Source organism: Astatotilapia calliptera, chromosome 11 (assembly GCF_964374335.1).
Source record: "Astatotilapia calliptera chromosome 11, fAstCal68.1, whole genome shotgun sequence".
Classification (NCBI taxonomy): domain Eukaryota; kingdom Metazoa; phylum Chordata; class Actinopteri; order Cichliformes; family Cichlidae; genus Astatotilapia; species Astatotilapia calliptera.
The window spans coordinates 24,964,826-24,987,297 of NC_137432.1; the positions used below are offsets into that span (position 1 = coordinate 24,964,826).

The 22,472-nt window shown below is 43.3% G+C and overlaps 1 protein-coding gene across 2 annotated transcripts in view; it reads right to left on the reverse strand.

Moving 5' to 3' along the window:
- chd4b (chromodomain helicase DNA binding protein 4b) overlaps window positions 1-19,444 on the reverse strand; it is a 26,149-nt gene extending 6,705 nt beyond the window's left edge. The window contains exons 1-34 of one of the 2 annotated variants that reach the window (XM_026183937.2): window positions 19,164-19,444; window positions 18,631-18,856; window positions 18,039-18,163; window positions 16,563-16,817; window positions 16,339-16,454; window positions 16,117-16,216; window positions 15,816-16,026; window positions 15,601-15,722; window positions 15,343-15,466; window positions 15,011-15,183; window positions 14,239-14,484; window positions 13,864-14,067; window positions 13,552-13,763; window positions 11,102-11,233; window positions 10,759-10,858; window positions 10,450-10,641; window positions 9,880-10,080; window positions 9,148-9,285; window positions 8,860-8,981; window positions 8,576-8,749; window positions 7,501-7,642; window positions 7,167-7,416; window positions 6,947-7,071; window positions 6,762-6,854; window positions 6,525-6,666; window positions 5,238-5,407; window positions 4,896-5,073; window positions 2,983-3,069; window positions 2,014-2,105; window positions 1,741-1,874; window positions 1,229-1,373; window positions 963-1,119; window positions 354-439; window positions 27-264 (exon numbers count right to left, since the gene is read on the reverse strand). In XM_026183937.2, coding sequence (XP_026039722.2) covers window positions 27-264; window positions 354-439; window positions 963-1,119; window positions 1,229-1,373; window positions 1,741-1,874; window positions 2,014-2,105; window positions 2,983-3,069; window positions 4,896-5,073; window positions 5,238-5,407; window positions 6,525-6,666; window positions 6,762-6,854; window positions 6,947-7,071; window positions 7,167-7,416; window positions 7,501-7,642; window positions 8,576-8,749; window positions 8,860-8,981; window positions 9,148-9,285; window positions 9,880-10,080; window positions 10,450-10,641; window positions 10,759-10,858; window positions 11,102-11,233; window positions 13,552-13,763; window positions 13,864-14,067; window positions 14,239-14,484; window positions 15,011-15,183; window positions 15,343-15,466; window positions 15,601-15,722; window positions 15,816-16,026; window positions 16,117-16,216; window positions 16,339-16,454; window positions 16,563-16,817; window positions 18,039-18,163; window positions 18,631-18,694 — 5,050 coding nt within the window. In that variant the 5' untranslated portion in view covers window positions 18,695-18,856; window positions 19,164-19,444. Of the gene's footprint in view, window positions 1-26; window positions 265-353; window positions 440-962; window positions 1,120-1,228; window positions 1,374-1,740; window positions 1,875-2,013; window positions 2,106-2,982; window positions 3,070-4,883; window positions 5,074-5,237; window positions 5,408-6,524; window positions 6,667-6,761; window positions 6,855-6,946; window positions 7,072-7,166; window positions 7,417-7,500; window positions 7,643-8,575; window positions 8,750-8,859; window positions 8,982-9,147; window positions 9,286-9,879; window positions 10,081-10,449; window positions 10,642-10,758; window positions 10,859-11,101; window positions 11,234-13,551; window positions 13,764-13,863; window positions 14,068-14,238; window positions 14,485-15,010; window positions 15,184-15,342; window positions 15,467-15,600; window positions 15,723-15,815; window positions 16,027-16,116; window positions 16,217-16,338; window positions 16,455-16,562; window positions 16,818-18,038; window positions 18,164-18,630; window positions 18,857-19,163 lie in introns of both variants that reach the window. The other variant, XM_026183936.2, reaches the window with a different exon arrangement.
- Between the last annotated feature and the right edge of the window lie 3,028 nt (window positions 19,445-22,472).

The window sequence follows — 22,472 nt, forward strand, 5'->3', positions numbered from 1 at the left end:
GATGTTACAATCATCGTGTGCCTCACCTCTAGACCTGCCCTCCACTAAATCAGTCTTGCTCTCTGAACCTTCACCCTTGATGTCGGCAGAAGCGTCCTTCTCCACAGACTCCTCTTTCTCTTTGCTCAGGTCTTCAGCTTCTTTCTCTTTCCCTTCAACTCCATCTGTCTCCTTCTCTCTGTCCTCCTTCTCTGCAGCAGAGTCTGCTTCCTCTTTCTTGTCCAGAACGGGGGATTTTTCAGACTCATCTGGGATTTCAATAATCTAGGCAAGAGATGGACAAAATAAAAGGAGATATATCTTCAAACTGTGCAATAGCTGAAGTGAAAGCAGAAGTTGAGAGCAGAATTTACCTCTGGATCATCTGCCTTCTTAGCAGCTTTGCCATCCTCTCCCTCCTTCTTCGTGTCTTCCTTGTCCTCTGACTTAGACAAATCCTCTGAAAACAGAAAGCACATGATATTACAGATATGGGGGGAGTGCTTTAATCTGTTATGTATACAACTAATTAGGATTCCTATTTAACATTTAATCTTAACAAGTGTGTGTTTCTTGGCCTATAACTTATTCATTGTAGTCTTTCCAAATGCATCCACAAGAGGGAGCAAATCTGGAAAATCTCTGGGGGTCAAAACAAACCTGATTGAATAATTACTTCTGAGGGCAAAACACGAAAATATCTCTTACACATCAAACAGTTATTTCAGGGTTAGTTGAGTCTTAAACATAGAATTCACATTACATCTGGTTCAAAACTAAGGTGAAGTATGTGGTGATGAGGTTACAGCTCAGAGGAAATGACAATGTGTTTCATCGTCACGAGTGTCCCCTTCTTACAACATGTAGTCAGAGTGTCAGAAACCGAGTCTAATTATAATGCATGCATCGTGTACTGAGTCTAAAAAAATGTTAACATTTGTTTAAAAAGTTCAGTAGTGAGTGCAAATAGTGTGTGTGTTTACCCGGCACAGGAGTGTTGGGCTGTGTGTCTGCAGGAGTCCCTGTGGAAGGAGTCTTTGGGTCTTCTCCTGCAGCCAAAGCTGCGGCTCTTTTGTTTTCCTCCAACTCGGCCATCCAGGGCATCGACCACTGACCATTCACATGTTCAAACTCCTGCACCTGTTAAACAACATGTGACTCAATGATTAAGAGTTTGGATAATTTAGACCACATTCTCAAGCAGGGCGACACTATTTTTACCATTTCTACTGGAGCTGTTGAACCGTACCTTTTTCCGTATGAGTGACATCACACCGATGCGAGTGAGCACGTGCTGTCTTGACAGACCCTCCCGAGGGACGCCGTCAGCAAACGTCTCGGCTCCGTCGGCCCCCGGCTCACAAAGGTGACGCATGAACAGAGACACATAGGCCCTGCAAAGAAAGCATGACATACTGAATAAATTTGAGCCAGGTGTATTTTATATTGCAGAGAGACAACATGCTAATTAAGCTGAATGTAACTATCCTGCTAGTATTTAGTACTAAGAGACTTCACGTTCTAATGGCTCAGTTACCAGTTTTAACAATAATTACTTTAGACAGTTGGCCAATTTATAAAACTGTCATTAACGGAACAGCTTAAACCTTTAACTGTGTAGACAAGTTTACAAATTTGAGCAGATGATTGATACTAAAAATTAGGTTCATAACAAAAAAAAAAAAAAAAAAGCACTTTACCTTGATATTAGACTGCACCCATAACAGTAGGAAAATTATAAAAAACACCCATCAGACTCACTTGAATTCTTTCTCTGACTTTCCTCGTAGGTCTCTGACCAGCCACTGGTTAGTAAAGGCATCTTGGGGAGGCATCCCATAACGCATCACTGCATTTAAGAAAGCCTTCCTCTGCCGTGCGTTGAATCCCAGCACCTGACAGGTAAGAGGTCAAAATGTAAAAGAAAAGCTTAATAGAAAGACAACAGAAAGATGTGACTCCTCCACCACTGTGCAGTTAATTTTTTTCCCTTGCACATTCACTCTTGTCTCGTGGAAGGAACCAAAAACTCACCTCAATGTTCCCACCAACCCTGGCCAACAGTGGGGGTAGAGGCTTGTCCCGGTCGTTCCTCAGCCCTTTGCGGTTTGGCCTGCGGGCATTGGCTATGAGCAAAGAAGCACGGTTAGTTAGTCTGTCTGAAGGCCTGAAAGTCAGCGCCAACTCCACCGAAGCCATGAGGACGAAAAGTTGAACAGTAAATTTTGCATGATGCATGATCGTGTGTGCACTTATCATCCTAAACTTTCCACTTACGGCTCATTGGCTCACTCTGATCCTGCTGAAGCTGGCCCTCTCTCCACACTTTACAATAAACGTTTCTTGAAGCGCAACGCTTTCAGAAAATTTACTACTGAAAGCAATCTGGCAGTACACATCATTTAATAAAACTCCAGTTACAGTAAGAAAAATACAACTGGTATATAAATGCACACCTTATAGCACCTTTTAATTGGAAAATACATTTTTTACAACATGTTTATTAACGGATACAAATTTAATAAATAAAAGTGAACAGTTATATAAACAATTAATATAAACACAAACAATTTAATCTGCAAAGCAGATTAAAGGACTGGGAAACCATTGATCTTAATTTTCTTTCCCTGTTTCCTTCTCTTATGCTTTTTCCTTTCCTTTTTCTTTCTGCCTTGCTTTGCCTCTCTACGCTCAACGCAGATGATGCAGTCACATTTCCTTTTTCGGCAGTTGTTGTTGAGGTTGTCGAGGAGGATATCATAGCTCTCGTCTGAATCTGAATAAACATCTGCGGGGGTGTTGGAAGGATGTTAGTGAATTATGTATCTCAGATGTGGAAAGACTTCTTATCATCGGTTAATAATCTGAACAGGAACCTCCGCCTCCATGTCAGCTTGTTATGATCAATAACTTCACTCAACTCCATCTTTATGACTAATGCCAAACTCCTCAGAGCACAGACGTCCCAGTGTGAAAGATCTCCAACGGTTGTAACCAACTTACCTTCAGTCCGTTCATCAAAGTCCTCATCGCCCTCCTCTGAGGCCACCGAGTAATCGGACTGGTTATCAGACTGATCCTCCTGCCAGTCTAAAGAGACCACAGAGAAATGATGAGATGAGCGAGGAGAAAATACCAAAAAGGACAAAACTCTTCCCCACCAGGTCTGAATCTAACTGATCAACAACGAGATAAAAGTACACATACGAGTACACAATAAAAGTAACTCCTTTCAGAGGTTTAATCACAGGTTAGTAAGAGTTCAACCAGTAGGGGGAGTTACCGTGTTAAAACTGCATTTGAACTACTAGATTACTGCCACTGATTAGCTTTGACTGCTGCAATAAACAAAAAGAAAAGATCCTTCACTGATGTTGTTAATGTTTACACAGCTATATGCAAGTGAAAAGCCTACTGTGGCTCTAACAGCTTTGGTTTTTGGTTTATTTGGGGGCTGAGACAGGAAAAAAAACAGATCATTAAAACAAAACTAGTTCAACTGCTTCTGTGTTTTGCAGTTTGAGGTTTGTTTCTTCAGAATTGTCACTCTCCCAAAATAAGGTCTTAAAATGTGAAGCAGAAGGGTTCGGGAGAGGACGGTAGCTTTGGTGATTTTATCAACAAATCCTAATACACGTTCATGTTATTGCTTTTCCTGGACCTCCAAAATCTACATGAATAGTATGGACTTTTTTTATATATATAATTAATATTAAAACTTAACATATTTGAACAGAACCTTGTTGAAAGCTGCACTTATTACAATTGCCATGGCTTGTTGTTTCCAGCTAATAATGTCCCTGTCTGTCATATATGATCTCTGACAATGGAGTTCACTGAATGGAATAATGTTTGAGAGCAAATAAGCACTGAATGAATGGAATACAGGCAACTGATAATTGATTTCCTCCTCTTATTAATGTTTGCATGTTTTTCTGCAAGTTTCAAGATGTAAAACTATAACATCAAGATTTTGCAGACCTGAGTCATGTGCATGATCTCCCCTTCCCCCTCTATGTCTACACTGCGTTTACACTCAGAAAAAAAGAAAAGAGGTCAGTTCAAAACCAGTGGAGGCCTGTTTTTCCCCACACAGGAAATTAATGATAAAGGTTGCAGAAAAAAGTTGACCCTATGAGCAGAATCTCCCTTCGATAGACTGCACTCCATCTCTCTTCTTATGAGAGCTGGGACAGGCTCCAGTCCAACTCCCAGGACCCTGCGGTTAAATTGGTCGGATGGATGAGGAGAATAAAAAGCAAACAGTCCGTGACAGATGCATTTTCTCATGTCTGTGCAATCAGACATCATACAGACTACACTCAGGAGCTGGCAGGTTAATCTCCACTTAATGGGCGATCACACACAGCTCAGCTGAGTGACGTCTAAGAAATGTTTATCAGCACATGAGTGAAAATGGCTGTTGTGTTGTTTGCTGTGCCCTATCGCACGCTCTGCCTGTGCATCCAGCCCAATCTGCTGCTGCCCCCTACTGTTTTAATGCTAAACCAACGGCTGTACTGCAATAATATTCCCTTTGTGCCATTTTCTAGTCCGAGCAAATTACATCTAGAAAAGGGGCCTTAACTACCTACAATGTGAGTCCGTCTATCCGCCTATTTTGTGTGAACGTATCTCCTAAAGGAAGGCGACACATTTCTGGCTTAGTGAGAGGCCTTATCCTTCTGAAAAAATCGATTTTAAACTGGTCTAAACATTTAAAAATAACATCAACTACCACATTTCTACACCCGAGCACAAACTAAAACAAAACTTCATGCCATAATCTCACTGTCGCTGCTACTATATTACCACCACATCAACACCACACAAACACAAATCCACCACTGGTACTGCACTCCACACACGCACAAGAAGAGGTTGCATTATATATTGTTCTGTACCCTGTCTTATACCTCGGTCCTCCTGGGAGCCATCATTGTAGTTGACTGGCTTTCGAGTTCTTTTGCCTTTGCCCAAATTGCGGGCGAGATCCTCCTGCTGTTGCTCGTAGTGGTGCCGAAGCAGCTTCTCCCAGTAGTCTGGATCAACACTTTCCTCCTGCTTGATCACCTCCCTTTCCACCTCCTCCTCCTTTAAAACATTTTTTTTTAATACAGTGCACATAAAGACTGTTTGTTCGTGCGTAGACTTGGAGTTTGACTACTAAAGATGCTCTAAAAATGACAAAAAACTAAAGCCCGATAGGTAAAGTGATATGCTCATATACGCACATTGTAGCCATGCTAATACTGTACCTCATCATCTTCATCTTTCACCACATACTGTGCCACTTTGAACGAGCTGAGGTATTCGTTCATGCTCTGGAGCTCAGTGTCGTCTGTGGCATCCTGGTTCCTGTCAAGCAAACGGTCAATTGCCTGATCATCGTAGTGGATCACACTGCTGTCATCCTCCTTGTTGTCCCCTGAAAGTAGAATAAGTGGAAAAAGAAGGAAGGATAGGAGGAAGAGAAATTTGAATTTAATGCTCAAAACATCTCTGGCATCCCAGTGGAGAAGTCATAATTCCACCTCTTTCTCTTTGCTTTTACACACAATGCAACTAGTGATGCGCAGAACCAGTCGACTGGATAATTAACCAATAAAACTTTGCTGCTTTCACTACTCTGCACCAGGGATAGTTGTTTAAACTAGTCATTCATATTTTTTTGTATAAGCCAGTCAACCCCACTCCCCACCCCCATCTCTGACAGGAAGTTTTAAACAAGTACTGTGGAAAATAACAGATAAGAGACCTGCAAACCAGCAAAGTTCTGCACTATCTTGATCTAGAAAATGAAACAGCTGTGAGCTGAAGAGTAAACTGACATATAACCACTCAACTGGAGCAATGCATAAACCACATTCTGCAGTGTGGACGCTATGGCCTAATTTAGATTTCTGTGGTGAATCTCTGTAGATTCTATGACTTAACCTACGCAAGTGGCCAATATTGATGCTGGTATATATGCTTGTGTGTGGAGTATTATGTGACAGTTACCTGTGGTCATGTCTCGGCTTCTTATATGCGGTGCCAGCCGGCAGAACTAAATAAAATGCTGTGACTTTTTCCCCTCCTCAGTCCTTGCTCTGTGTTGTGTCTGGTTTTTTTCAAGGGCAAACATATTTAACTTTTTCCACTTCTTTGCACATTCCCATTACGTCTAATCGGATAGTTTCAGCAATCCTCCAGGAATTTGCTGACATTTGTTAGTCCTTTTATCGATCCTATGATTATTATTCCTATTGAGGGGCTCATTGTTATTCTCTCACTGATCAATTTCAAAGCTGCAGTGAAAACATAGCTGTAGATGCACAGGAGTACTGAACAGGTACATCACATCAGGTGACTCTGTAGGCTTTCAGATGGCTTTGCAGATACAACATAACTATAGGATAGATTAACCAGACATACAGAGAAAGAGGCTCCCAGTGCTAAAATTAATATCAGCCCCACTCACCAAACTAAGCGGACTGTGTGTGTGTGTGTGTGTGTGTGTGTGTGTGTGCGCGCCATCTGTCAGAGGCTCAACACTGACTCACCATCTCCAATTTCATCTTTAAACAGTTGTTCAGTTCCAAACTTGAGGATGTCATCAAGCTCCTGCTTGGACATGGAGCCCATCTTAGATCCGAGGCCGGGTCGCACCACCAGGTGGGTGAGCATCATCTTCTTCTTTGCCACCTGGTGGAAGCAAGAAGGTGGAGGTCAAGCTACCAGTCAATATGTGATCATTGCAATTCAACACATTTGCTAAAGTGGTGTTAATTTTCACAGACCTGTGTTATCCTCTCCTCCACAGACGCTTTGGTAACAAAGCGATAAATCATCACTTTCCTGTTCTGGCCAATACGATGAGCTCTGCTGAAGGCCTGTGAAGCACACATGAAACACAGCATAATCACCCCTCAAAATAAACGCTCACACTGGCGCAGATGTGAGGTTAGTCATGTGGTTTGCATACCTGGATGTCATTGTGGGGATTCCAGTCGGAGTCATAGATAATAACAGTATCAGCAGAAGCGAGGTTAATGCCCAAACCACCAGCTCTGGTAGAGAGGAGGAAGGCAAACTGCTGAGCACCAGGAGCTGTTGGAAAGAGGAGCAAAATTAAAATTAGAAAAACAGACATGAACTCTGCTGTCCTGAGAGGCAAAACTGACAAATAGCTAAACACGCCTCACCATTAAAGCGATCAATGGCCTCCTGTCTCAAGTTGCCAGTGACTCCTCCATCAATCCTCTCATATTTGTAACCCTCGTTCTCCAGGAAGTCCTCTAGCAAGTCGAGCATTTTAGTCATCTGGGAGAAAACCAAAACCCTGTGGCCTCCTTCTTTCAGCCGTCTCATCATCTTCTGGAGCAGCATCAGTTTCCCTGAAGACTTGGTCAGGGCAGTGCCTTCATACATGCCATTTGGAAGTTTTGGCGCTTCCTGAAATTAAGGAAGTGATGTCTTAAACAAGTTTAAAAGAAACACGAAAAAACTAAATTAAACTAAATGTATAAAAAAACATACATTGGCAGCTGCTGGAAAGAGGTAGGGGTGGTTACAGCACTTTTTGAGGTCCATCACAACATTGAGCAGAGATACTTGATTTCCTCCTCCACGAGTGTTCAGGGCCTCAAAGTTACGTGTTAAAATGAACTTGTAGTATTTCCTGAAGTACAAAAAGAGAAGCAAAAGAAGCATGAAAAAATAGACTGCAAAGATAAAACAAAGGAAAACATGAGCAGGATTAAAGCTTCAAGGGTGACATGTTATGCTCATGTTGCTGCAAATGGTTCTATATGAAGTTTGTATTATTCACAGTTGAAAATAATATTCATCTATCTTATACTGGGCATTGCTGCAAGCCCTCATTTTAACCTCTACATGAAACAAACAGTTTAAGCTTCCCTCCGAACCACCTTCTGACTGACTGCCGCTTGCAAACAGAAGACAGTTATGAATGTCGAGTTGAGCTTAGTGCCTAAGAGGAGACCATCTTATGATGTGTTCAAATCAAAAACCAAGCCTGTTGCACAATTCCATACAAGGTTTTATGCAAAGACTATGGATTGTTTCCACATTGCAAAGAATACATGTTACTGTCAATCTAATTGCAGCTATCAGTAGTATTTATTACATTTACTCCTTCTCCTCCAACTCATAGCAAATATTTGTGGGTTTCCAAAACCATCAGACAGAATCTGTGACCAGCACAAGGGGAAACTTTGCTTTGTCTTTTCTTTGACCACAACATTAGGAATATCCCCTTTCACTGTCGACAGCAGAAAAACTGTCTGAGCTGTTTGAAGTCTGAGCTTCAGGCTCACAGGTATAACTCTGCCATACTCTGGGCACATTATTTGAAACTATGGCATGTTTAATTCAATTAATTTTAATTTTATTTATATACTGCCAAATTAACAACTGTCACCTCAAGGTGCTTTATATTGTAAGGTAAAGACCCTACAACAATACAGAGAAAACTCCAACAATCAATGAGCCTTTATGAGCAAGCACTTGGCGACAGTGGGAAAGAAAAACTTCCTTTTTTCATTTTTCCAAACATATATTTGCAGCTACTGCAAAGTTTTTTATTGCTTACTTTTGCATGGAGCTCAGCTCCACTCGAACAATGAGCTCGGTCTTTGAAGGCATGTGTTTAAATACATCAGCCTTCAGCCTCCTGAGCATGTGTGGTCCCAGCATGTCATGGAGCTTCTTGATCTGGTCCTCTTTTGCGATGTCCGCAAACTCTTCCAGAAACCCTTCGAGATTACTGCATGAAAAAAAAAAATTAAAAAGCCACATGAATCACAGTGGATGTCATCACTGTATCTGCAGTACAGCTACATCTGCTGTAGCCCTGCGCTGTGTGCAGGTACTGACTTGAATCTCTCTGGGGTTAAAAAGTTCAGCAAATGGAAGAGCTCCTCCAGGTTGTTCTGAAGTGGAGTGCCTGTAAGCAGCAGCTTGTGTTGCAGCGGGTAGTTGTTCAACACTCTGAAGAACTGAGAGAAAGACAGAAAACATACAGTACAAACCTGGGCACTGGAGCCAAGAAAATTACACCACTAAACTGTTATGTCCAGCATTGTGTGTCCAGTGATGAAGGGTCACCAACATACTTTGGTTTTTGTAAAAGAAAAAGAAAAGAAAAAAAGCCTTTGTTGTTACCTTGGACTGGTTGTTCTTCAGTCTGTGTGCCTCATCTACAACCAGACATGCCCATTCAATGGAGCCCAGCACAGCCTGGTCAATGGTGATCAATTCATAGGATGTCAGCAGAACATGGAACTTGACTGGTGAGTCTTTCTGTAATATGCAGAAAAAAGTGCTTTTTAGTTAAGCTGCAAAACTGGGAAATAAGTGGAAACGATTACAAATATTACAGCTGCAAGTGCTGCAACTAAAGCTGGCTCTGACTGGCTGATCCCAGAATGCCTACAATGCCCACAATGCCTTCCGAATCATTAAAACTCACCTCTTTTCATTGGCTTTTAGAAAGGTTTAATTTATTTGTTTTATATATTTTTATTTTATTTTTATCAGCGAGGTGTTATTACGAAATTGTGTTCTATTGTATTTTTATCTGTATTTACTGTACAGCACTTTGGTCAGCCTTGGTTGTTTTTAAATGTGCTCTATAAATAAACTTGACTTGACTTGACATGTGACAACCCCCTTGGCTTTTGTACTTGCACTTCGCTGTTCCACTTGAACAATGTATTGTTGTTGCAGTTAGCAATTAACCTATCGTTCACTCAAAAGGCGTGATGGGTGCTTCGACTTACGAAAAGTTTCGACTTACGAAAGACCCTCGGGAACGAATTAATTTCATAAGTCGGGGTTCCACTGTACTTCAAAGCCACTACACTCTGAAATAGCAGTTTGTTTTTTTTTACTTACCTTCATCTTGGACGCCTTTTTTCCTCCTCTGATGGCGTTTCCCTCAAAGGAGAACTCATTCTCTCTAATAACAGCCCTGCTGTCTTTATCCCCTATATAGGTGACCACATACATGTCAGGAGCCCACATCTCAAACTCCCTCTCCCAGTTAATGATGGTGGACAGAGGAGCGCTGACAAGGAAGGGGCCTTTGGAGTGACCCTGTACCAATGGAGAACAGAGTTAGAATACATTAACATGCAAAGATGATTCATAATTTAATATCAGATAAATTACACAACTGCATTTGTCTTGCCCTGCCTTTAGGATCGAGCTCCTTACTTGGAATTCATCCCCTTTAATGGGCAGAGTTACTGTGTGTCACATGTCTGCAACCCCAACCACTAACACTGACTGACAGGGGAGGGCAGACTGGACAAAACAGCGTCAGTTAGCATATACAAGTCTTACTAAAGATAAAACAGTACAGCATTAGCCTTATAAATCAAATATTATCAGGTACTGTGTTGTACTTTTAACTGTTAAAACAAGCTTAATGCATTCATATTTATAAAATAAACAGCCCCTTACCTCCTTGTACAATGAGTAGAGGAAGACAGCTGTCTGAACGGTCTTGCCCAAACCCATCTCGTCAGCCAGGATTGTGTCAGTGGCTTGAGCCCAAGAAAACCTGAGCCAGTTCAAACCTTCCAGCTGGTAGGGATGCAGAGTTCCTCCTGTGCTGTCCAGATAGTCAGGCTGACGGTCAAACTTGATGGTGGGCTGGAAAGGAAAAAATAAAATTGCTGACCCGATCTGAGGAGCGAGCTTTTACACGGTCATCAATAATCCATCAGAATAAAGCAATTTAAGAAAAAGGTTGTATTTTGGTGCACGTACATCTACAACTGGATTAGCAGGCGGTCGCTCTGCCTTCTTCACTTTGACTGTCTTTTTCAGCTTCTTGCCAGGTCTGCCTTCCTCACCCATCATCAACTCTCTGATACACAGAGTAGGAAAAAAAAAAGGTAAGACTGACTAATTTATTCACTGTTTTTTAATGTAAACAGGAAAAAAAAGACATCAAACTGCCACAAATATCTCTATATGGCACCTAATTTACGTCCTAGAAAAGGAGTAGAATTAATTTTACAATTATTTGATCTTACCCTACTTTAAGATATCAACAGTCCTTGCACAACCTGAGCAAACAGCTTCTGACACTTCGTACACTACTGCATACCTGTGATTCCAGTAAGTCTGTTTGTAGGGGTCATACTCTGGAATGTCCATGTCTTCACTCTCCCAGGTGGACTGATCATATGGCAGATCTCTCCACTTGATCAGGTAATGCACATTATTCTTTTTATCAACACTATCAGGATAAAACAGACAGAAGATATTCTGTTGTGATAAAATGGTATACCTAAATGCTTCTGTTAAAGTGTTTCTTTTACAAGGTGACATTATAAGACACTGGCTTCAAGATACTTCAATATGTGGAATCGATCCCTCTCATTCACTCTTCCTCTTATATTTCCTCTTACTACTCCAAACTTGGATACTTTGTCACCCTAACCCTTTATTGACAAAATAACCACAAAGAAACAACCAAACACCTAGTGACAAACATTCAGCATTACTCCTGCACAAGCATAAGCAACTGTGCACTGTGAATCGACACTGTGCACTGTGTTGTCATTGTGGTTTGTTATCACAAGTAGACAAAGGCCGTACACAGCATGAGAAAAAACAAATGAGAAAGGCATTGTGTTCTACTCTGAGTCCATGTTATGCATGCACATACAGTGGGGCAAAAAAGTATTTAGTCAGCCACCGATTGTGCAAGTTCCCCCACCTAAAATGATGACAGAGGTCAGTAATTTGCACCAGAGGTACACTTCAACTGTGAGAGACAGAATGTGAAAAAAAAATCCATGAATCCACATGGTAGGATTTGTAAAGAATTTATTCGTAAATCAGGGTGGAAAATAAGTATTTGGTCAATAACAAAAATACAACTCAATACTTTGTAACATAACCTTTGTTGGCAATAACAGAGGTCAAACGTTTACTATAGGTCTTTACCAGGTTTGCACACACAGTAGCTGGTATTTTGGCCCATTCCTCCATGCAGATCTTCTCGAGAGCAGTGATGTTTTGGGGCTGTCGCCGAGCAACACGGACTTTCAACTCCCGCCACAGATTTTCTATGGGGTTGAGGTCTGGAGACTGGCTAGGCCACTCCAGGACTTTCAAATGCTTCTTACGGAGCCACTCCTTTGTTGCCCGGGCGGTGTGTTTTGGATCATTGTCATGTTGGAAGACCCAGCCTGGTTTCATCTTCAAAGTTCTCACTGATGGAAGGAGGTTTTGGCTCAAAATCTCACGATACATGGCCCCATTCATTCTGTCCTTAACACGGATCAGTCGTCCTGTCCCCTTGGCAGAAAAACAGCCCCATAGCATGATGTTTCCACCCCCATGCTTCACAGTAGGTATGGTGTTCTTGGGATGCAACTCAGTATTCTTCTTCCTCCAAACACGACGAGTTGAGTTTATACCAAAAAGTTCTACTTTGGTTTCATCTGACCACATGACATTCTCCCAATCCTCTGCTGTATCATCCATGTGCTCTCTGGCAAACTTCAGACGGGCCTGGACATGCACTGGCTTCAGCAGCGGAACACGTCTGGCACTGCGGGATTTGATTCCCTGCCGTTGTAGTGTGTTACTGATGGTGACCTTTGTTACTTTGGTCCCAGCTCTCTGCAGGTCATTCACCAGGTCCCCCCGTGTGGTTCTGGGATCTTTGCTCACCGTTCTCATGATCATTTTGACCCCACGGGATGAGATCTTGCGTGGAGCCCCAGATCGAGGGAGATTATCAGTGGTCTTGTATGTCTTCCATTTTCTGATGATTGCTCCCACAGTTGATTTTTTTCACACCAAGCTGCTTGCCTATTGTAGATTCACTCTTCCCAGTCTGGTGCAGGTCTACAATACTTTTCCTGGTGTCCTTCGAAAGCTCTTTGGTCTTGGCCATGGTGGAGTTTGGAGTCTGACTGTTTGAGGCTGTGGACAGGTGTCTTTTATACAGATGATGAGTTCAAACAGGTGCCATTCATACAGGTAACGAGTGGGGGACAGAAAAGCTTCTTACAGAAGACGTTACAGGTCTGTGAGAGCCAGAGATTTTCCTTGTTTGAGGTGACCAAATACTTATTTTCCACCCTGATTTACGAATAAATTCTTTACAAATCCTACCATGTGGATTCATGGATTTTTTTTTCACATTCTGTCTCTCACAGTTGAAGTGTACCGCTGGTGCAAATTACTGACCTCTGTCATCATTTTAAGTGGGGGAACTTGCACAATCGGTGGCTGACTAAATACTTTTTTGCCCCACTGTATAGCACGAGAGCGGCTGTCGTCTTCACCTTATGTGCACAGTGATGCTGTATTTATAGAATAATGTTCATTAAACATTAATGTTTTACTTTGAACTGAACTCCTTCCTGACACTCCACACACACAAAGCATACAGAATACAAATGATATGCATGCATTAAAACAGCAATGCTAATTCAGTTTGAGGTCTCCACTCAGCAAACTGTATTTACTTTGTTAACTTACTTTTATTGTTTCTTGCTTCGAAACCTGCTTAGTGTTCTTGTTTCATTTGTATCCTACCTGTGGTTAAGGACGCGGTGGATCATCAGCCACTCCATCTTAACTCCATAGCGGCTAAACTCCTCCTCCATGTGGACAAAGAGTGGATCTTTGTTCTTCCTCTTCGTGCTTTTGTCATCGTCACCCTCGCCTCCAAAGTCAGCAGGCGGCGGTTCATCCATGTCAGTCTTCCTTTGGTAGTTGCGGAACATCACTTGGCAGTTCAGCTCCAACTGGGCGAGAGTAAACAAGGGGGTGTCATGTGCTGAGTATGTTACAAAAAGGAAAAAATAAAACCTCATTCTCATCTACAGGTGGATGCAATGGTAGTACCTGTAGCTCCTGCACCCAGGAGCAGTGCCAGTACGACATGTTGCACCACTTGACAAAGAACTCCCTCTCTCTACGGCCTGCCAGAGGTGGTGGGTCAGGAGCATCAGCAGGCAGATCAGCAGGCCGGGGTACGGGCATAGGGGCTGGTGCTTCTCCCCAGCGCCATGTTAAAACCTTCTGCACTTTTCCCTTCATCGGTGGACACTGTGAGAAAGTGTGGATGGCAGAGGAAATTGTTATCTAAAATGCTGCAGGTAAACTTATGCACATCAAGAGAAAAGGCTCTTTATCTCCAGTGCAACTTGGAATTTGTAATCCACATGCACGCCCACGTGAGCACGCGCAGTCTCGTATGCACCAGTGCTCAGTGCTCACCTTGCAGCGGGGGCATATCCATTCTCCATTGGGGATCTCGGGGAGAGGAGGGTTGAGGCAGTGGATGTGGTAGGAGGAGGGGCAGGTGTCACAGCAAAGCAGCTCTCCCCCGTCCTTACACACACGGCAGAACTCAATGTGGTGGTCGTCTTCCTCCTCCATCCCTTCATCCCTCCTGTCGTCATCGTCCTCACCTTCGGCCTCGGACAGATCATCCCTGGCTTCCCACTGGATTCCCTCCTTCTCCTGGTGGCAGAATTACAGACAGAAGGAGGAGGTGTGCACGCGGGGGAAGAGGAAGGGGGGTTGGGGGGTGAGGGCAGACAGGCAGGGAAGGTATGCGGAACGAAGTGAAAGAAAAAAAGGGAGGGGTGTGTGTGTATGCGTGGGGGGGATTGAAGAGCGCCGAGGGGTGGGGAGGGAGGGTGGTGTGCATTGCGTGCGTGTGGAGCAGTCAGAGGAAGGGAGGGAGGCAGGCAGGGGAGGGCCGAGAAGAGGAAATGGAGGATGGGTGAGATGTGTGGTGGGGAGCAGGAGAGGATTGACGGGAACATGAGCAAAATGGTTGTTGGGGTGGGGGGAGAAAGGGACAAAGAGAAATGGAGAACACTACAGTCAACCCTGCTGCCAGTGCAACTTCCACACAAAATATTTTAACATCCATGTTTCATGCAATTTTTGCCCTCCTGATTCAAACTTTGAAAATCAGGCACATTTGCTCTAACAGTCTGCCGTGCACATCTCTCAGAGGATTCAGGGTTCCAGTACTCACACAGTGCGGGCAGCTCCACTTGCCCTCAGGTGCCTTCTCCATGTCAGGGTCCAGACAGACCATGTGATAAGCCCTCGGACAGGTGTCACACAAAATGATCTCTCCTCCCTGCTGACACACCTCACAGTAATCCTGGTGGTCTGTCTCATAGCCGTCACCATCTTCTGTCTCGACTGAGAAAAGACAGAAAAGTAGCAGGAAAAAATAGGTATCAGCCTTCACTTCAGCCTTGACTTTGCTCTTGTTAAACAAGCCACCTACATTACACACATTTCTTTTCTTCATGGAAATGCTGATATAATATCACACTTTTATTTCAGTATGTTTCCAACCTTTTTTCTTTTTCTTTGCACTTTTGGGCTTCTTCTTAGGACGACTGCTGCGGCTGGAGCCATCTGACACTGAGAAGCTCCCATCATCAAAGTCGCTGTCAACATCAGGTTCGTCCTCATCGCTCTAATGAAGTCAACAAGCGAAGGGAAAAGATTGATATGAGTACCTTGTTTCATTTCATCACATCATCAGTATTTGGATCCCAGTGATTAAATATGCAGAAATAAAGTCACTGTGTGCCAATTTTAATAACTCACAGAGGAGCGCTTCCTCTTGCTGTTGAGGCCTCCAAGTTTAATTTTGAGTGGAGCCACCTTCTTAGGTTTTGGTTTCGGTGGAGGCTTAGATGTGGGCTTCGACCTCCTACGAGCATTGGGACCTCAAGAGAAGAGAAGATATAAATTTATTTAAAACAGCCAAAATCTTAATTCTGTATACACTTCATAAAGTCATAAACTCTGTCCTATTTTACCTTTGCCCTCTTTGGTCTTGGCCTTGCGGAGAGGAGGTGCTGGGGCTGCTGGGGGTGCAGTAGGCGCTGGAGCAGCAGCAGGAGTTGAAACAGGTGGAGTCAATGTAGCAGGAGCGGTATCTGCCCCGCTCTCTGTCCCTGCCACCACCATGTTCTCCACAGCTGTCGCCACATTGGCAGCTGCCAGGGCTGCATTAGCAGTGGCACAACCCTGCGGGGACACAAAAGCACACAGTGAGAACCTCTGCTCTCTAGAAGTGTATAGTATAACAGAAGAACAAAAGGCCTCAATATTTAATACCTTCAGAGGGTTGTTTGTACTGAATTCACGCCACTTGGCCATCATTAAAGTCATCATCTTGGACACAGCAATTTTGGGGTTCTTAGCTGCAATTAATGGCCTAAAAACACAAAGTGGGCAAAACTTTTATACTGTTACATAAATATTTATGCACAAATCTGTAGTCACAGAGTAGATGCAGACTTTACTGTCAAAGCCTAATAATGATGAGGGTGTCTTCACCTGACAAACTGACTGAAGGCCTTGTAGTTGGTGAGGGAGCTGTAGTCTTCCTGAGTAAAGACGTGGTCAATGTCTTTCATACCCCAGGCTTCCAGCAGCTGGGTGGAGCTTTTCGGCTGAGGTGGGAGGAGAGAGTCGAAAAGGACAACGAGGAAGGTTAATGTCACACGTCAGCCCTGCAGTAAGTAAACAAAGTCTGCATGAGGGCCTGAATTAAACTCTACCTGGCAATCATCGTCATCGTCCTCATCATCTTCTGGCTCTGGTTCTTTACGTTTGCTCTTTGAGCTGGACGAGCCTCCTTTCTCTGCCGCCGCACCTCCCTTCTTCTTGTCTTTGGCGGAGCTGGACCGTTTCTTCTTTTTCCTCCCTGGTGCATAATCACTTCCTTCACTCTCTGACCGCATACCTCCCTCATCAGCATCCCTCTCTGCTGCCTCCACTCCAAGCAGGTGCTCTGGGGAGCTGACTGGCAACTCCTGTAAGATAAAGAACCACACTGCTGGGTTTTATGTATAACACAGAAATTAGACGCTAAAATGACATCTTTCTTTGTCTTGTTTCTTGTAAAGGTCCTGGCACTCTATTAGGCTTGGGGAATGAAAAGACACTGGGCTGTCATTCACAGCGCTGCTATGGTCAACATATGACTCATCACTAATTTCAGAAGAAGCAAAAACAGTCAGTTGCTTCATCTATTGTTCAGTTGACACAGAACGGGTCTTTTTATTTATTTTTCAGCAAAAATGCTAAATATTTCCTGATTTTAATATTTGTTTTCCCCGTTTTATGTGAGTGGTAATTAAATATATATTGTAGACAATGTGTTTTAAATGCACTGACCTGGCCTATGGAAAATTATACATTTGCTAGTAATTGGTTCATTATACATTAATTGATTTGACCTCTTCTTCATTCAGCTGCTCTCTTTAAGGGCCACTACAGTGGATCACCTGCCTCCATCTCACCCTATCCCTCCCTATTACCCTCCTCTGTCACAACAAACCCTCCTTTACTGCATCCATGAATCTTCTCTGAGGTCTTACTCTTTTTCTCCTGCCTGCCATCTCCATCTTTAACATCCTTTTCCCAATACATTCACTATCCCTCCTCTGCACTTATCCTAACCATTTCAGCCTTGCCTCTCTTACTCTGTCTCCACAACTGCTTAAATTTATAATAAAAGTGCTACACCCTTATTTCAGGGTATTTGGGTCTTGGTTTCTCATCTCATGAAATCACTGTTTGCAACACATCCACCTATAGTTAAGTTGATTTTGTTTAGATTTTTACTTGTTCAGCTCCTGTATGTTAATTAATTTTCCTATTAAAACTTAAATCCTTTCTTTGAGTGCCTTATTTAGCTATTTTGTTTTCCATATTGCATTTTACCAAGCGATTATACTTTACTACTTTATTTAAACCTAGGCTGCACTTTCCTATTGAATCTTGTCAACTTTTTCCAAATAAAATCGACACTATTTTGTATTAAATACACCCTACATCCATGCAGGTTTTTTCACAACTTCGCAGAAAGAATTACTTTTGGTTGTTTTATGCATGTGCAGTAAAATCAAGAGCAGAACAGCATCTGTTGTGCTGACAGAAATGTTTACAGAGACAAATCTGTCACAATCTTTAAAAAAATGAAAAGAAAAGAGGATTCCCTCAGTCACAGGCTTAAACTTTGTGCAACTCACCTCTCGGATCGGTCTCTGCCGCTTGCTGCTCCTATTCTCTCGGCTGCTCTTCTTGGCTTTCTTCTTCTTCTTGGACTTTGGTACCTCTTCTACGTCAGACACAGCATCCTCCGGCTCGTCCTCATCTGCCGGCGACACGCTTTCATTTAAGACACAGTGCATGCACACGCACACACACACACACACACACACGGACAGGAGCACCACCGCTGCAGGCCGAAGGGAGAAAACAGGAGACCGCGCACTGGCACACGTCCGTGCACGCACGCAGACACACACAAGGCGAAAGCCACAAAAGCGCAGGTTGAAACTTGTCCGTTTTCTGTGTTTGAAACTTTGACAGCTCACGCCCACGCTCGCGGAGGGACCCGCGAAAGAAGAAGGGGGCCGAAGAGGAAAAGGAGAAACTCTAAACACTTGCTTGCCAAGTTAGCTAACTAATCTATCATGGCGAGTGACGGACGGCCCGGGCAGACTACTCACGGCTAGCTGAAGCTAACATTAGCATCGCGTTGAAGGCGAGCTCAAGTTACGGAGATGGACCTTCTTCTTCGGAGGCTAAAAAAAATAAATAAATAACAGGCGAGCTTACCGTGAATTAGTGAGTGCTCGTCCGCGGTCCCAAAGTCTTCCCTCTCATCCTCGCTGCACGACATTTTCCCCTGCGTTTTAATTTTATTTCTTGCTGGTCGAATTAATCCCTCCTAAACCTTGCTCCTCGGTCGGCGAGGGAGGAGGGAAAATGACGTGGGACTGGTGGAGAATGAACCGGGGGTGTCCAGGAAGGGAGGGGGTAGTGGTGGTGGTGGTGGTGGGTGCTGGAGAGAAAAATATATATAATAATAATAGCAATAAATGGCATCGGAGGGTAGCTAAGCCTTGCCCGTTTCCTATTATTTACACAGCATCTAATTGTCCACCTGCCTGCTCAAACAAGTTGGATAACTTCATTATCTGTGACATTTATCGGCTGTTGATTTCCAGGTATATTTTTACAATGAACTTCAGCGTGGCATCCGTGGTCACTTCAAATGCACACCGTGAAATCGGACTGTTGAGTTAAAGCGTTGTATGAGAGCAAAGTTGAAGCATTACGAAGCCAATCTCCTAACATTAGAAACTTACAGTAGTGTGCTTGTAGTCCCGGCTCGAGGTGTGCTCTCCCCCCCTCCCCTCTTCCTCTCTCTCTCTGTCGGTGCGAGAATTGCCACAAATCAGCCTGTTTGTGTGGCAAGGTTCATTCATTAAGCCCGACTAAACGGGTGATGAGGGAAATTCAAAAAACGAGCCGTCAACGACCCCAAAACACGCTGCTCCGTCCCCCTCTTCGCTCTCTCCCCAGCCCTTACAGGCAGCGCTTAGCTAACATCCTCACAAACACACAAAGGGGGCAGACATCCCATAATAATCTCCCCCCCCTCCCACACTCACACAGGACTCTGCATAGTTACCTCGCAACGGACAGACCATAATACTCAAGCCTGTCCCCACCCCCCACCCCTCCACCACCACGCGCGCGCCCGCACGCACACTTCCACACGCACCATGCTCACTGCATGCACTCACACTCCTTCCCCTCTCCACTGGCAGTCCCAGCCCCCTTAGCAACCCCGTTGTCATGGTGACACCCCCCCCCACTCCCTGACAGACCATAATACTCAAGCAGTAGCAGTATACATCCCATAATATACAACTCCTAAAAAGACAAGAAAGAGAACAAAAAAACACTATTGAGCTGGGTCTCCAGGGGAGCGCAAGTCCAATGGTGACAGACCATAATACTCACAGAGCATCCACCTGGTAGTGAGCAGGACTACAAGAAGTCATTTAGCCTTCACTCTTTCCTTTGGATCCATACAGGTAGGCAGCATGCCGACTGTGTTCGGGTCAAACAGGCCTGCTGAGCAGGAAGTGCTGCAGATCTCTGGGCCCCCTGTTCCTGTGGTATCAACACAGGTGGAGAGTACCCAGGGCCACCCCAGTGACAGAGAAGACTGCCATCAGTTCCTCCAGGATTATCTCCTCCATCCACATCACAAACCAGTAGTTATGTACCAGCACAGCAAGGGTTAGAAAGTAATTCCTTCATTAAAAAAAATAAACAAATATTCCCTCCTTAAGTTGAATTTGTGACTTTTACAAAACTTTTTGAGAAGTTTTGTTAAAGTGTATCAACACCCACCCACTAGATCCTCACCTCCACCCTCTGAATATTTGCAGAAATAATGAAAGCCATGATATCCAAGTTTTATAATCTGTTTGTGTTTAGAGAGTGGATTATAGTGTTAATAGTGCTAGTTACATATGTTGCTAAATGCAACTTATGTAACTACCCCTAAAGTAAATGACTGTACTATAAATATAACAGACATATGTTTTAAATGTACAGAGTCCAAAGTAACATTACTTCACTGTGTGAGACTTTACAGGAGGATTAATATATTTTGTGACGAGCTCAGAAAGACACATGCAGAGATCATTTAAAAGTTGTTTCTACTAAAAGTTGTTTCTACTTGGTTTGTATCCAGAAGAATGTTTAAAAACACCCATAGACCTCCATTATTTAAACATCAGCATTGCTTTAGGGAAAAAAAGGAAACCTTTAAATATCAAATGTTACACATTATTCATCCATCCAACCATGGAGACCTCCCTCTCCTCCCAGAACACATCTACTAGCTGTGGGAGCAGTCACCATGGCATTCCCAAGTCAGCTGACAAACATAATCTCTTCAGTGAGGCCTGGGTTTTCTCAAAGATTATAAATTGGAAAGACTCAAAACACCTCACCCATGACACGTCAAGGCAAATGTTATGCATGATGAGACGAATGACCTGTCACTGGAAAAATTATACAAAATACACAATATTGAAAGACTAGTTGTAAAACAGCTAACTGATAATTTGCAGAGGAATGGTTTGTTTGAATAGTTTCGGTCAAGTTTCAGAGCTCATTACAGCACAGAAACAGCTTTAGTGAACGTTACAAATAGGGATGGGTATCGTTTAGGTTTTATCCGATACCAGTGCCAAACCGGTACTTTTGAAACGGTGCCGGTGCTCAAACGGTGCTCAAACCGGTGCTTAAAGAATGGAGAACACAAAATTGGTCCAAAAACCTCTCATGTTCAGCTGGTTTTTTGTAAAAAGATAACAATGTTAGCCTTTTCTGCAGCTATGGGGCATATATGGTATCACTCTTGGCTGGAAGCAGTGCTTAAACAATGGAAAAAACACAAACTTTGTCCAAAACCTCTCATGTTTAACTGTTTTCCACTTTTTCTTTGGTCATTTTAGCCTTTTTGGCCACGGTGAAGGGAGTATCTGAAGGGAGTATCTGCCATCAAACAAGAAGACAGCCGCATGTAGCTATGATGAGGTTTGCTAGTTCACCTTACATGCATTAATGTAATAACGTGGTTAGCCTACTCAACGTAAATTACACACGAACAACATGAAGCTACTCACGCAGAGAAGAACAGCTGCTGCTGCCATCATCATCCGTCATCATTTCTGCTACACTGGCAGGGCTAGGGGCCAGGACTCTCCTCTTCGGGGTTTTTGGGGGATATTGCTAACTCTGGTCAGATAACAGGCAACCCACGCACAGTAGATGCGCTTGGTGTGAGGTCTCGCAGCAAGCTATCATATGGCGCATTTCTGGGCTTTTAAAAAAAACGCTATGCGTCGCCAGGTGTTTCATCGGATTCGAGGTGTTACCTCCTTTGACAGTATCACAGTATCAGCTTAAAGCACTTGTTGCAGTGCCATGACCAGTACCCATCCCTAGTTACAAATTATCTTCTCATAGCCTCTGACACTTATCTCTGTGCTTGTCCTGCTTGACCTCAGTGCAATGTTCAATTACAGTGACCATAACAGCAAGTACAGCATGCTGTAGGTATTAGAGGTACTGCGCTGCAGTGGTTTGAGTTATCTATCTATCTAATAGACTTAAATTTGTTCATGTAAATAGAGAGTCCTCTTCACACATTTAGGTTAATTATGGCGTTCCACAGGGTTCTGTGCTAGAACCAGTTCCATTTGCATTACACATGCTTCCCTTAGGCAGTATCATTAGAAGGCATAGCACACGTTTTCACTGCTATGTAGATGACACCCAACTTATCCATCTATGAAGCCAGATAACACACACCAATTAGTTAAACTGCAGGAATGTCTTAAAGACATAAAGACCTGGATGACCTCAATTTTTCAGCTTCTAAATTCTGATGAAACTGATGTTATTGTAGTCGGGCCTAAAAATCCTAGATATGTGGTATTTTACCAGATGCTTACTCTGGATGGTATTACCTTGGCTTCCAATAACACTGTAAGAAATCTTCGTGTCATTTGTGACCAGGATATGTCCTTCAAAGCACGTATTAATAAATAAAACATCCTGTCTCAGAGTGACACTAAAAAACTAGTTCA